The 13039-nt window shown below is 40.9% G+C and overlaps 2 protein-coding genes across 3 annotated transcripts in view; one reads left to right on the forward strand and one right to left on the reverse strand.

Annotated features, from left to right (window-relative positions):
- Positions 1-13039, forward strand: part of LOC106085769 (flotillin-2) — a 163582-nt gene that overhangs the window by 47835 nt on the left and 102708 nt on the right. The gene's annotated exons all lie outside the window — the stretch shown is intronic.
- Positions 5826-13039, reverse strand: part of LOC106085767 (glucose dehydrogenase [FAD, quinone]) — a 34600-nt gene continuing 27386 nt past the window's right edge. The window contains exons 2-3 of the mRNA XM_059366336.1: positions 7393-7791; positions 5826-7324 (exon numbers count right to left, since the gene is read on the reverse strand). Of these exons, the coding sequence (XP_059222319.1) occupies positions 5826-7324; positions 7393-7791 (1898 nt within the window). The remainder of the gene's footprint in view (positions 7325-7392; positions 7792-13039) is intronic.

Genomic DNA, 13039 nt, shown 5'->3' on the forward strand with positions numbered 1-13039 from the left:
ACTATTTTCCGTTTTCGCACAGTGGTTCACGCAAGCTTGAATTTTCGAGTCTTTTGGGTCATTTTTTCAAGTTTTTGCCTTAAATTCGATAGTTAGACGATTATTTGGAAAATATGGGCATATGTATAGGAAACTAGGCTTCCCTAGCTGTCGTTTAATGCCGGTCTCATCGCCTTACTATTTTCCGTTTTCGCACAGTGCTTCACGCAAACTTGAATTTTCGAGTCTTTTGGGTCATTTTTTTTTCAAGTTTTTGCCTAAAATTCGATAATTAGACGATTATTTGGAAAATGTGGGCTTATGTATGAGAAACTAGGTTTCCCTAGCTGTCGTTTGATGCTGGTCTCATCGCTTTACTATTTTCCATTTTCACACAGTGGTTCACGCAAGCTTGAATTTTCGAGTCTTTTGGGTCATTTTTTTCAAGTTTTTGCCTAAAATTCGATAATTAGACGATTATTTGGAAACTAGGCTTCCCTAGCTGTCGTTTGATGCCGGTCTCATCGCTTTACTATTTTCCATTTTCACACAGTGGTTCACCCAAAATTTCCTTTTTTAGTTTTTTGGGTAATATTTTCAAGTTTTTGTCTAAAATTCGATAGTTAGACCATTATTTGGAAAATGTGGGCATATGTATAGGAAACTAGGCTTCGCTAGCTGTCGTTTAATGCCGGTCTCATTGCCTTACTATTTTCGGTTTTCGCACAGTGGTTCACGCAAAATCTACTTTTTTAGTTTTTTGGGTTATTTTTTCAAGTTTTTGCCTAAAATTCGATAGTTAGACCATTATTTGGAAAATGTGGGCTTATGTATGAGAAACTAGGTTTCCCTAGCTGTCGTTTGATGCTGGTCTCATCGCCTTACTTTTTTCCATTTGTGCACAGTGGATCAATCAATTTTACAATCTTCTTTATCCTGTTAGTACACCTTGCGGTTATTGAGGGAACTTAATTTTAATGTTGGATCATCTTATTATTTTCTAGATCTTTTTTTTGGTTTTTTGTGTTTTGAAATTTACTTTTTATGAACAAATACTTTTTTTTAAATAAATGAATTGCCTACAAAGTTCCTTAACAGTGTTCTCCTCTGCAGTAACAGAGGACTGTTAAGTCAGTGGTTTGTGTCTCCACTAGTTAAATTCGAAATTTATCTTCACTCACATACAGCCATGTGGCTTTGTGATTTTTATTGGTATAAAAATTTTATTAGTATAAAAAATTTTGCCAAAATTTTATTTCTTTAAAAAAATTGCCAAAATTTTATTTTTAAAGAAAATTTAGCCAAAATATAAAAACGCCATAAATTTCAAATGAAGCCTTACAAACACTCAACATTATTAATATTCGTTATAATTTAAGTTGTAGCAGTAACTGCCGCCTTGTTTAGAATTTATAGCCTATCAGCATTCTTTAATTCTAAAAGTTTAGTAAATATATTCATTTGGTTAGATTAAAATTGTTTATTGCATTCAAACAGGTCAACCACCTGATAATATCAAGAATAGCTTTCTTTTATGCGTACTAACATTTGAGTAAACAATAACAATAAAAGTTAAGGCAAAATCAATAACGAAGTAGAGTAGAATAAACAGGAGAGAAAAATGTGGGCCAAGTAAAAAATTTAAATTTTATAGACAATTTTAACAAAATTTTATTTTTAAATAAAAAAATTGTCGAAAGAAAAAAATGAAATAGAAAATTAAATTTAAAATTTTTGACATGTTTTGAGCTAAACTAATTCGGTCTTGAAATAGAAAATAGCCGGACAATATCCGAATGTATGAATTAATTCAAAACCGGCGCAAAACATGTGAATGAATAGGAGGCACGCCCCAAACAGTGTAGGCTGCAAATATGCTAACATTGGAAACTTACTCTTAAGGCAATCGACGATTAGCAGTAGCAGTTCAATGATTAAGTAAACGTTGAGTGGAGCGGACGTGCTATCATTTTGCTCCTCGAAGAAAAATTAAATCCATACCTCGGAATAGGTACCTATTACGAAAAATTTTTAAGCCTTTCAGGAGTAGACTCAGAATGGACTCCAAAGACCCAACAGCTGCGGTGGAGGCATCAACCCGTAGCATGTTGTCTTCCCCTTCCATAGGTATGGATCCCTTGGCACCTTTAATCGAGAGTAATGCTTCAAGCGTACAACCAGTCGTCAGATTAATAAATGGGGAAGAGACGGATAAACCACAGGGACGCAGAATTCGTCCCCAGCATTTAAGTCAAGGTGGTGTTTCCGATTCAGACTCAGACAGCGACAGTGTCAACGAAACAGTCATCGCAGCCGAATCGAGAGATGAGGATATCGGGAAGACGCCATAGTGAATGATGGAATTTGCTGAATGGATGGAATTTGAATGGATTTGCTAAGCTCACAAGTAGACCGAAAAAGCAATCCGGGGCACGACGAAGGAGACGGAACCGGGTGAAAGCGCATGATGCTCCAGGCACTTCTACGGAAGCTGGAAAGAGAATCAGATCTTCCGAGCGAAGAGCGATGGCTTTGCTAAGCTCACAAACAGACTGAGAAAGCGATCCGGTGCACGACGAAGGAGACAGAAACGGGTGAAAGCGCTTATTGCTCCAGGCATTTCTACGGAAGCTGGAAAGAGAATCAGATCTTCCGAAGAGCATACCAGTGCTAAAATGCTGAAGAAGAAAAAGAGCTCCCCGTTTTCAAGTACTCTGGGAAGACCAAGTCAGCCCTCGCGCAATGGAGTCTCCAGACAGTGTCCTGCGGAGGGAGACAAAGTCGGAACAGCAACGATGGAAGCTCGCACGCCCCCTGAGTCTTTATGGAGGACTGTGACTTCCAAAAGGATGCCACAGCCATCACAGAAGGGGAAGATGATCGCTGAGAAAGGTAAGCAGCCTCCCTCTTACGCCAGAGTGGCAAGGAAGCACCACAAAGATGAGATGACTTATGCATCAATATCGCCTGTACATCCGGTAGGATTCCTACAGATCATCGCTCCCAAGTGGAGGATCTGGTTAACGATCGGATTTTCGAACATGTGTAGAACTCTGTAGAGGGTCCACCCATACAAATGATGAGCTGCGAACATAGAGTTGGCATCTTTACGTTGCGTTTTGCGTGGGCAGAATCTATACCGTCAAACAGCTCGTCAGCTGTCGTCAGCTCCGCTCTCTGGGAGGACGCAAAGCTCGACCTGGTGAGAAAGATGGATATCCTCCAGCTCGCAAAGGCGACGGTCTTCATCAAGAGACGGGGCAATAAATTTGCGACGGAACGCATGTTGGGATTCTTGGGCAAACAAAATCAAGATTTGGTAGTGGAGAAATGGGAGGTTTTCCACAGGGAGGAGAAGTAGGAAGGAACTTTTTGTTTTGGGCATTGATCAAGTCTCCGTGACAAGTTTGGCTAAGGCTAAAAGCAGGACGTACTACGGGGCCATGGCCATCTTTTTCAAAATTGGGAAGACTAGGATAGGCAAATATCCTCATATCGAGCCATCGGACGATGCAGTGGCGGGACACTCAATAACGCCTAACGAACAGGGGGCAGACGAGGAGACAATCACCGAATCTCTTACCATTGGAAAGACTAGGATAAGCAAAGATCCTAATACTAAAACATCAGGCAGTCCAGGGGCGGGAGATCCAAAACATTGATCAAGTCTCCGTGACATGTTTGGCTAAAAGCATGGCGTACTACGGGGCCATGACCGTCATTTTCAAGATTAGGAAGACTAGGATAGGCAAATATCCTCATATCGAGCCATCAGACGATGCAGTGGCGGGACCCTCAATAACGCCTAACGAACAGGGGGCTGACAAGGAGACAATCACTGAATCTCTTACCATTGGAAAGACTAGGATAAGCATAGATCCTAATACTAAAACATCAGGCAGTGAAGGGGCGAGAGATCCAACACATTGATCAAGTCTCCATGACAAGTTTGGCTAAAAGCATGGCGTACTACGGGGCCATGGCCATCTTTTTCAATATTGGGAAGACTAGGATAGGCAAATATCCTCATATTGAGCCATCAGACGGTGCAGTGTCGGGACACTCAATAACGCCTAACGAACAGGGGGCTGACAAGGAGACAATCACCGAATCTTTTACCATTGGAAAGACTAGGATAAGCAAAGACCCTAATACTAAAACATCAGGCAGTGAAGGGGCGAGAGATCCAAAACATTGATCAAGTCTCCGTGACAAGTTTGGCTAAAAGCATGACGTATTACGACGCCATGACCGTCTTTATTCAAGATTAGGAAGCCTAGGATAGGCAAATATCCTCATATAGAGCCATCAGACGGTGCAGTGTCGGGACACTCAATAACGCCTAACGAACAGGGGCCAGACGAGGAGACAATCACCGACTCTCTAGACTAGGATAAGCAAAGATCCTTATACTAAAACATCAGGCAGTGAAGGGGTGAGAGACTCAACATAGCCTAACAAACAGGGACTCGACGAAGGAATCATCAACGATTTTCTCCCGATTAGGAAGACTAGCATGGAATAGATCCTAATGCTGAAACATCAGGCATTGTAGTAGCAGAGAACTCAATGCCGCCTAACGCTTAGGAAGCCGACAATGAGACCATAACCTACTACCAAGAAGCCCATTTACTCAAGATTTAGAATAGGCAAAGATCCTACTATTGGAACATTAGCCCGTGCAGAGATGGTAGACTTAATACAGCCTAACGAATAGGGACCCAATCCATCATCATTGGGTCCCTATTCGTTAGGCTGTATTAAGTCTACCATCTCTGCACGGGCAAATGTTCCAATAGTAGGATCTTTGCCTATACTAGTATTCTAAATCAGGAGTACCGACTTTCTTAAGATTCGGAAGACTAGGATGGACAAAGGTCCTAATATTAAAACATCAGGCAGTGCATACTCAATGCAGCCTCAAGAACAGTGGACAGAGGATGAGACCATCAGCCACTCCCAAGAATTCTATCTAATGGAGGAGCAATGATTGAGGTCATCAAGATAAAACTTCACCGGAGCAAGAGAGCTACTCTGATGGAGAAAATCGGCAAGGGCAAGATTCATATTGTCTTAATTCAGGAGCCATGGACGACCCAGGATGACAAAGTTTATGGACTGAACCATATCAACTACCAATTATTTTATGCTAGTACCAGTGTTAGGCCGAGGACCTGTGGTATTTTCCCCAGACTTGTCAAAGTCGGATGCAACAGTAATCAGACAGGGAGACGGTGGAGCATATCTGGCATGACTTTATCTGCTTTTCGACTCTCCGGCACCGCCACCTACGTCGAAGCTGCAACAGACAGGAAAGGAGGTACTAATAGTGTGCGATGCGAACGCTCACCACCAACATTTATAAGCGGGGCCAAGCCCTGGCAGAATTCTTGACTACCAAAGACCTAAGAACACTTAATATTGGTAGCACCGCTACCTTTGTTAATAGGAAGAGGAAGGAGGTTTTAGATGTGACGATATGTTCGGGAAATCTAATCGATGAGGTTCAGTATTGCAGGGTCTCCATGGAACACTACTTCTCTGACCAGACAGAGACTTTTCAAATGTATTTCGTTTATTTTATATTTTTCTTTATATCTACAACTACTCATCGTCTTAATCATCTAATTTTTTATAAATATTAACTTAAAGTAAGTTTTTTAATAAATAAATCCACACAAACTATCCACTTTCATGTCATTCCCTTAATTTGAGAATAAATTTTACATACTAACTATTAACAGGCACACTAAATACACTTCAATTTGGTTTCACACTTAACTACTGAAATAAGACTTAAATCTATGATTGCATCGTTGCCAGCCTAATCATCCTCTCCCAAGTGGTTAGATCACTGTATTCTTAATCCAAAACTCCTTGATCATATCCGAACCCTTTTCAGCAATCATTATGACCGGGGCATTGGTATTTGCACTAACCAAGGTAGGCATAATGCTGGCATCTATGACTCTCAGACCTCTTATGCCATACACTCTCAGTTGAGGATCCACCACAGCTTCGGGATCCCAGTAAGGGCCCATCTTGCAAGTTCCCACAGGATGATAAATGGTCACTGTGTATTGTCTGATCATGCACTCCCAATAGGGGTCAGTGAACATTTGCAAATGTTGGCAACCTGGCCATTTGACTGCCGATAGTCGCGAACCAAATCGCTGCATGGCCTTGGTGCGCGAAAGGGCCACCGCAATTTTCACACCCTCAATCAGGGTCTTGGTATCAAATTCGTCGCTCAAATAGTTGGGTATGATGTAGGGATAGTCGAAGGGATTTCCTGATCTCAGCTTGATGAAGCCCTTGCTGCGAGGCCTTAATAACATGGGAATAATGCTCCACACATCATGATTGTTGATTTTCTCAAAGACTGCACGATAAAAGCCATCTGTGAGTCCATGGGCCTTGCGCAATTGATTGCCCCCATCCGAGTTTGTAGAGCCAGAGACAAAGTGAAATTCTATGTCCGGCCAATCTATGGAAGCATTGGCAAATTTGGTATTCACAAAAGCCAGACCCTCAACGCCTCCCAAGATGGTCAGAGGGCCTTGACCCAGCACAGCGTATTGCAAAACCGTGGACATGGAATGGAAACGGCTCTCCACTATAGACACCGGTTGATTTACCAAAAATGTAAGGCCACCCAATCCTATGTGGTCCTGTAAATTTTCTCCCACATTCAATTCCTTGATCAAAGGTATGCGATGTTTGCCCAATTCCTTGCGTGGCCCTATGCCCGATAACATCAACAATTGGGGTGAGTTAACAGAGCCTCCGGAGAGTATAACCTCCTTCTTGGCCCTTACATGATACATTTTCTGCTCCTTAACAAACTCCACACCAAAAGCCAATTTGCTAACAGGGTCAATCATGATGCGCGTTACATGAGAATTCATGGAGATATGCAAATTGGGTCTCAAACGGGCAGGCCGTAGAAAAGCTTTGGCTGTGCTGCAACGACTGCCTCTGCGTGTGGTGCCCTGGGCTATCATGAAGCCTGCTTGTTTTTCACCATTCAAATCACGATTTTCATAGCCCATTTCCACCCCAGCCTCTACAAAGCTGGCCGCCAAGGGTGTGTGGAAAGGTGCCTCGCCCACTGTTAGATATCCCCCGGTAGAGTGATAGGGAGTGCTGGCCAAATATGGATTGGTATTATCCTCAGATTTTTTGAAGTAGTACAAGGCATCGCGATAGCCCCAGCCAGGATTGCCCAAAGTTTCCCAGGTGTCATAATCATTTTTGCTGCCACGCAGATATAACATGTAGTTTAGGACACTGGAGCCACCCAATACCTTGCCTCTGGGCCAATTGCAGCGACCCCCAGACATGGCTGAAAAATCAAAAAAAAAATATTTTCAAACTTTTTTCTTAAATTTTTTGTTGCCCATTGTCACTCACCCAAACATGTGGTACCCGAGGGCTCTGTCTTATATTTCCAATCCATTTTACTTAACTGCAAGTAACCTGCCATTAGCGGTACATCCGATATCTCGGTCTCATCTCCACCTGCCTCCAGCAATAAAACACTCCAATTTTCCACCTCCGTTAAACGATTGGCCACCACTGCCCCTGCCGACCCCGCACCTATTACTATAAAATCATAATGATCACGTATTTCATCGCTATCCGTGTCTATGGGCCTCGATTCAGGATCCATAATTTCTTCATATTGAAAATAGGCTATGGCAGCCACCAGCATTGGTATGAACCAGCTATTGCTGGTTGCAGCAGTCACTGCACCGCCTATGACAGCGGCTGTATTGACTATTGCACTCATGATGAAGCTTAAGACAAGTTCTCAGAAAATGGGATCAGTTGTATCAGACTTTGAAGGTGATTTTAATGGAGCTGGGGAAACATGGCAAAATTTAATCTGTAAGAAAAATAATTTCAGATAAGCATAAAATTTCTAAAATTAATTTTTAAAGTTTTATTACAAATTTAATTTTTTAACAAAATTGAAAAGCATAAATTTTAGTATAATTAGAGAAAAACTAAATTTATTTGTTTAATAGATTGCACACATGAAGTAGCCAAGGTTTTTTGAATACCGAACTAGTTCACGAAACTAATGTAGCCTGTGGTTTTAAGTTATCAATTCTTCCCACCCCATGGGACAAAAGGAAAGTGTTGTGCTTCAATGATAAAGGGATATGTTAAGTTTTTTGGCAAGCATTTTCCACAGGCATCCTAAATAAAACAAAATTTTCTATGATCGAATTGTAAAATTTCGTATCGCTTAAAAGAATATTGAAAAAAAATAAAAAATATTTTAAATTTAACCTCTATTTGTGTACGTGTTTTTCACTTTCGAAAATGCACATATAAAGAAGATTTTTTCTCGTTTAATTGCATGCACACATGTAGTAATCTAGGTTTTTTTAATATTGGACTGGACTACAAAATTAATGTAGTTTGCAGTTTTGAATTATCAATTCTCCCTATACGATGGGACAAAACTAAAATGTGGTGCACTGAAGTGTTAAGATGATAAATCTATGGGTATTACATGAAATTTTTTAGCCAAAAATAAATAAAATATACAAAATTGGTATTATTTTATTGCTTAAAGAAGTTTAAGCTTTATTTTTGTGTAAAATTTATTTATCTCCATTTTATTGTTAAAACTGTCTATGGCTATGTCCAGTCTTTAAAATTAACATAGCAAAAAAATATTTTTTTCTCGTTTAAATGTCTGCACACATGAAGCAGACGACATCTTTTAATTCTTAAACGGGAGTACGAAATGAACATAGTCCACAAAATTGTATTATCAATTCTTCCCACCCCATGGGACGAGAGAGAGTAGTTATGGAAAGAAGGGGGGAAAGAGGGAGTAGTGTTTATTGACATTTGCTTGAATTTCTTGATATCGTAAGTAGCGGGAAAACCATCCACCGAAAGTCTATTCCACATACGAACTTTCCTTGTGAAAAAAGAATTCTCTCGGCAGTACATCGTCCGATCAGCTTGCCAATCGCTTACAAACCGTTGCGCGCTTCCAGAAAATCTTGTATTTCTGACAAACAACCTCAAGTGAAGAATCAGAAGACTAACTTCCGAAGAACACACACCGAGTAAGAATCAATAGAACAGCGTTACACAACCCACATTTCGACAATGGTCAATGTTAAAAATAGAGTTGGATACCCTACCATCTCCAATCAACACCAAAGCCCGCCTCTGGACAGCTCCAAGGATTATTTTGGAGCTCCGGCCCATATATGCGAGTTATTTTCCATCTTCGCCCTGATATACGTAGTGTAGATATTAAGAAGATCAGCGGGAGTGAAATATTCACACCGCAAGCACTTGGACGCTTCTTTCGACACTTCGAATACATGTTTTGACCAACGGACATCACATTGAATCTTCATGCCCAGAACATCAAGAGCCTCTGACAGCTTGATATCCACACCGTCGATAGATATTGACGATTGTAAAGTGTCAGTGAATCGTTTGTGGGACAACAAACAGCACTGCGTTTTGCGTGCATTGACCCCCTGTTCATTTGACCCCGCGTCCGCCTCCTGTCTTCAATCACTCGAAGACTCGCCCTACGGTCGAATTAAAATGAATGACAGAGGTTTAAGTCATACGCGAACGAGTAGATCGGATTCGAAGTCAGACCGAGTAGGATCGTCAATGGAAATAAGAAAAATAGAGGGAGAAAGGACAGAACCTTGTGGAACTCCTGAGGTAAATCTATATTCAGATGGGAACCCATCTACAACAAATCTTATAGGGCGATCTCTGAGACAAGCTTTGAAAGAAGTACACCATGCCAGACCCTATCAAATGCCTTGGAGATATCCAGAGCCACGACCTTACTCTCACCGAACTGGTGAATAGAGCAACTCCAACGTTCGGACAGGAATGCCATCAGGTCACCGGTGGAGCGATTTCTGCGGAACCCATATTGTCGGTCGCTAAGAAGACCATTGGACTCTAAGTATCTCACAAGATGATAATTGGCCATGCTCTCCATAACCTTGGAAAGCACAGAGCATAACGCTATTGGTCGGTAATTCGCAGGGTCGTTTGCCTCACCCTTCTTGGGGATAGGCTGCACATTCGCAGTTTTCCAACGTGCCGGGAAAACACTCGCACGGCAAGCAATGTTGAAAAGATTGCGTAAAGGACGAGCGAGCATCGAAGAACACTTGCATAAAACAAGTGACGATATGCCATCCAGGCCCGGGGATTTATTTACGTCGAGATCTGCAAGAACGCTTTGGACACCACGTGTTCGAAAATTTCTTCAATAACGGGGAGTGGTTGCTTTCCGGCAGGCATGACATAATTACCAGTTAGTGAACCGTAAACAGCTGAGTACAATTTGTTGTCGCCAAGTGCACTATGTGTCAACGAGTTTTGGTTGTGTGTGTGTATTATAGTTAAGAACCATAACAAACACAAACAAAGAAAAATGGCAAAATCAGAGTTGCACTAATCACTGATTTTGACAGATAGTGTATTCAATATTTTATTGTTGGGCAACTGCTATTACCTGTTAATATACATATCTTGCCGGCAGGGAAGATTTTCCCGCAAACATGTCAGCCAGCAGGTTGGCCGTCTGTCAGCCAGCAGATTCACTCTTTTCACAAACGACCAAAAACGTTTACTTCCCCTTGGAGAAGCACGATGACACTGTTCGAACAGAAACTATTCGCGTCTAAGTACTCTGGCACACGAAGTTCTTGTCTGTCTGCACAGCAATTCATACCTGACATAACGCCATGTTCTGAATGCCTCCTCTTTCAATCTGACGGCATTCCAGCACGCCTGGTTAAACCAGCTTTTGCCCTTCGATTTAAATAACTCCATTCCAATTAAGATCACCGTCTCCATCATTTCAGCTGCCGCATCTACGTTAAAATCAAGAAAGCAAAGCTTTCAATTGAAATTGTGGAAGAAATCATTGAGCTCAGCCCAACGAGCTTTTTCGTACATAAAAATCTTTGTTTGATGCACACGGCAGTGGTCGGGTAACCTTTTCGATATGACCAGTTCTAGATCTTTAGAGTACACCCCAAAGCCCACCTGGTCATTAAGTTTGCAACCATCCGTATAGAAGTCTATGTAACTACTGTTACCAGGGATATCGTAGTTCCAATCGGTTCTATCAGGAATAATAATACAGTATCTTTTATCACAAAGCGGCTCAGTTAGGGTGTAATCCACACTGCCTGGAACATCGGATATTGTATCAAGGATAACACAGTGTCCGTAGCCGCCACATGAGCAATGAGAAAGCTCCCTTAACCTCATGGTAGTGCAATTTGTCGCTGCAATTTGTCTAGCCATAATGTGTAGAGTTATTAGATGTAGCATTTAATTCAGTGCATCAGATGGTGTCGTCCTCAGTGTGGCTGTAATGCATAAAACAAACCATCCTTTGGATTTGGTTAAGTATTGAGCAGTAGGTGGACTTTTGAAACGCCGTCCACCAGACCACAACACCATATAGCATTATAGGTCTGGCAACTGTAGTATATACCCAATGCATGAAACGCAGTCTAAACCCCCAACTTTTGCCAATGGCTCTCTTGCAGTTGTATAGATTGAACACATTTCGAACCGAACACTGATTTTGGTAATAAAATTCAATGATTTGCAAGCGTTGCTCGTTAGTAAGTCTATTCATGATGAAATGTCAAAGCATACTGAGCATCTTTCTCTTTGACACCATGTCTGAAATCCCACGTGATCTGTCAAATACTAATGCATGAAAATCCTAACCTCAAAAAAATCACCCTTTAGATGTCCCAATCGTGTGGTGCTCTTGTGATTTTCGCCCTGTTGAAGAGTTTTCTGCAGTCCTTCCTTAGACCAACAAGCTCTGGGGTTCACCATGGCGGTCGCTGTTTGCTCCTTGGCTTGACACTAGGACATGCTGACACAGCACATTCAGGGTTGAAAAAACTTGATTTAAAACTGGAAAAAAGCGGAATGAAATAGCCAAAACATACTATTTAGGCTATTTCTCTATATCGGTTTGAGTTTTAAATTTTCAACTTGCTTGCTGCATTTTATTTTTTTTTTTACTTAAATTTCATAACACTTTCAAAACTCCCCCTAAACGAGATTTTTTTTTTATCAAAGTACGTCATCTTAAACATAAAATATTTAAACATTTTAATTACACCATCAATTATTCCCATCACATTTCGAAAAGACAGTGTCACCTCTTTTATGGGGCGCCTTGCTTCCGGAATTTTAAATTGGCAAACTGGACTTTTGACAACACCCTTGTAAAAGGTTGTTTTGAAAAGATTACCCAAAATAGGAAAAATATTGGTGTCACTCTAAGTTTTTTCGCTTTTTTGAAAATGAAATCAAAAACATTTTTTTTTTTTTTGGATATGTAACCAGTAACACAGTTAGCAAGTACAAGAGTATAAAAACGTGCGTAATGCATGTCTTAGATGGTTGGTCTCATTAATATTCATTTGGCATTACAATTTGTCATTCAACAACAGACATCAAACTAAATGCTTGGGTTGTGCTTTAAGTTTTTCCCTGCCTGCCTGCCTTGCATTCATTTTATTTTGTGTATTTAATCACATTGCTATGGTACAAAACTTTGAACAGATATGGGCAGTGAGATAGGGGCATAGGACGACAGGCAATGTGACATACATTTTGGGAAGACCAAAAAAAAAAAAACACGGAAGTGGAAAAATAGGAAAAAGTTAGAAAAGGGACAAATTATAGAAATACAATATCGATTTTAGCTTAAAACAAGTAAAAAGGCGTTAAGTTCGGCCGGGCCGAACTTTGGATACCCACCACCTCGGGTATATATGTAAACCACCTTTCATCAAAATTCGGTGAAAATTTCATACCTTATACTCATATACCTCATACCGATCTGAACTATATACGACACGGATGTCGAAAAGCCGAACATAAGTCACTGTGTCAAATTTCAGTGAAATCGGATTATAAATGCGCCTTTTATGGGGCCAAGACTTTAAATCGAGATATCGGTCTACATGGCAGCTATATCCAAATCTGGACCGATTTGGGCCGAGTTGCA

This window comes from Stomoxys calcitrans, chromosome 4 (genome assembly GCF_963082655.1).
Source record: "Stomoxys calcitrans chromosome 4, idStoCalc2.1, whole genome shotgun sequence".
NCBI lineage: Eukaryota > Metazoa > Arthropoda > Insecta > Diptera > Muscidae > Stomoxys > Stomoxys calcitrans.